General features: G+C 41.2%; 1 protein-coding gene across 1 annotated transcript; it reads right to left on the bottom strand.

Moving 5' to 3' along the window:
• Nucleotides 1–882: 882 nt before the first annotated feature.
• Nucleotides 883–1,821, bottom strand: LOC144773962 (olfactory receptor 52K2-like). The gene has a single exon (XM_078659013.1). The coding sequence runs from the start codon at nucleotides 1,819–1,821 to the stop codon at nucleotides 883–885; it is 939 nt and encodes a 312-aa protein (XP_078515139.1).
• Nucleotides 1,822–2,913: the final 1,092 nt, after the last annotated feature.

Genomic DNA, 2,913 nt, shown 5'->3' with positions numbered 1-2,913 from the left:
AAATCATCACTACACCACTGCACACAAAATACACCACACCAGCTCCGCTTTAATCAGGCATCGTAGCACAACCGGGGGGCATTCGGCCACCCTGTTGTGACCCCAGTGATGAAGCATGGCACCAACCAGGTTGGTGTGTGAGGGGACTTTTAATAAAACCTTATGGTTCCCTGGCACTGTTCATTACAGTGAGTCCTGAATTTTTCCTTAGTGGGTTTGTCCACATTGTTTTGCATATACTTTTACTGGGGATAGGGACGTTCCCCATAGCTTTCTTGCTGTCTCCTTGATTTACAAGGACTTTTATATAACATTTAAATAGCTTAGTGCTTCAGTTCCTCACCTTTGCACTCCATCCTGGGTCATAAATCTATCTGAGAATCGCTCATTATCGGGCTCTGCTGCCTGAAGCCTGAGGATAATAATGTAAAACAACCTGGTCTTCCCTTGACTTTAGAAGGAAAATGTGACCCTGTGCTTATTTAAAAATGAACACAAGACTGTGAGCTACTCTTATGGTGTCTGCAAGCTTGGTAGCTCATGATCGGCTGCTTGGATTCATCTACTGAAAACGATTGCTCTCCATCAAGGCTGACATGCGAGAAAGGATCCATTCAATCCGAAAGCCTCAGGAGGGAAAACAATTAGAGAACTTATACTGGAGTCTAAAGCGAAAAGCATTTGTTTCATACTGAAAACAAAGCAAATCAAGAACCAGTCACAAATGAGTTCTCGAAGAGAACTTATCCTCATCTACCAGTTCAAAGACACTGTAGATTGTGGTGAAAATGCTAGAATACTACTGCTTAGTTAAAGTCAGAGTAAACTTACTGGGATGGTCTTGTTCAAGTGAGTTGGATATAGATGATATAAAAGACTAGGCTAGTTTGTGAAGTAGCCCTTCAGAACTCTTTCTCTAATCTGCTTTGTTTTAATACCATAAATGATTGGGTTTAGCATTGGTGGTCCCATTAGGTAGCAGGTGGCCAGCAAGATGTGAATATGAATCGGGACATTATGGCCAAACCTGTGTACAGCAGACGAAAGTACAACTGGAATGTAAAATACTAAGATTGCCCCAATATGTGCGGCACAGGTGCCAATCGCTTTCATGCGTTTGTCAATTGATGCAAGTCTAAAGACAGCCCGAAGTATCAGGACATAAGATACAGCAATAAACATCAAGTCTAACGCAACAACAAACACGACTGTGGCCATCCCATAGATATTATTGAGAGTTACATCAGCACAAACCAGCTTCAGAATAGCCATGTGTTCACAGTACGAATGCTGGACTATAACAGAATTACAAAAGGGCAACCGTTTCACCAGAAAGGGCAATGGAATGACTGCAGCAACTGCTCGAGCTAGAGCTGCTAGTCCTATTTTAATAATGACCAGATTGGTCAGGATGCTCTTGTATCTCAGCGGATTGCATATAGCAACATAGCGGTCAAAGGCCATGGCCAAAAGTACAGATGATTCCATCATAGCGAAGGAATGGATAAAGAACATCTGGGTGAGGCAGCCATGAAAAGAAATTTCTCTGGAATCAAACCAAAGTATGCCCAGCATTTTGGGCATTGTTGAAGCGGATAATACCAGGTCAATGGTGGACAACATACAGAGGAACAGATACATAGGTTCATGAAGTTTAGGCTCTATTTTGATAATGACCAAAATCATCAAATTCCCCAGACATGCTATGATGTATCCTGAGCAATAGGGAATTGTGATCCAAACGTAGAGGTGTTCAAGACCAGGAATACCCAACAGATATAATGCAGAGGGATTGGAGTAGCTGAAGTTGAATTCACCCATGGCTTCTTCTTGTGGTTGCCAATTAACTTTGCTTGTTAATTTCTTTCCTTTGACAAATGGAAAAAAAATGATGTCAAAGGTATGGAAACAAACTGTAGAACTAAAATACTTTCATAATTTAATCTATTTGCATAATTTGGTAAATCACACAATTTATTGTCGCTAGATGAACTGGAAAAATATTTTCAATGAGCATTAGAGAAGTAGTAAGCCTAACTGAGCAGAGTTACCTGGAGGTTCACATGTCATTTGCTTAGCACCCACCTGCATTATAAAAACAATGGAATACCACAGGTCATGAGATATTCCAAAATTATCAACATAATGAATGCATAAGTAGAGAGGCACAGATTACCATGTTACGATGGAGTATAATTGTCTCTTAAAACAGTAATTCATCTGGAGCATTTCAGGTGTTGTTAAAGCAGCCTAATAACTCTCACCCAAATATGATTCAGTTGTTTCTGATTTAAAATACAATGCCTACAAAGAGGTTATTTATTTAAGGTCAAAGTTGAGCAGGACAGAAACATGATAAATACAGAGTACGCAGTAGCTTTAGTCTCTGATAGAACAGATTACACTAGTGTAAAACTGTATACCCCTAGCAGACATGAAGGAGTCCTTGGGCTTAATGACAATAGCAAAGACCCCCACCCATAGCATCCCTTGTTGCAGCTGTGGTTTGGAACCACAAAGGCAATGCACATTATGTAATTTTGTGAAACTGTCTGTTGTCGGTATGTTTTAGAGAATGGCAGACTACCAGCAAAAACAGTGAAGTAGTAGTGGCACCACCTCTATCATACATGTGGCTGGGGCCTCTCACATTAGAGGCAGAGAAACACATTTTTATTCAACTGCAGCAGCCTCCACAAGAATAACTGAAGGCTCCACAGGTGAAACAGTCAGTTGCTGCTTATCTAAACTACCCCCATATCACTCCCTAGCCTCTTAGCAGACCCTTGGTTCCTCCCCAATGAATTCACCCCTTGTGCCATTGTGACTGCAAATCCTGTTCTTTCCCTGTCACCTTCATGAGTGCAGTCCCCATTGTGCTACTTCTCCCTGAATCGAGCTGTCATTTGCGCT

Source organism: Lissotriton helveticus, chromosome 8 (assembly GCF_964261635.1).
Source record: "Lissotriton helveticus chromosome 8, aLisHel1.1, whole genome shotgun sequence".
Lineage (NCBI taxonomy): Eukaryota > Metazoa > Chordata > Amphibia > Caudata > Salamandridae > Lissotriton > Lissotriton helveticus.
Note: the sequence above shows the minus strand (reverse complement) of the source record. Positions and strands in the feature narration are given on the sequence as shown.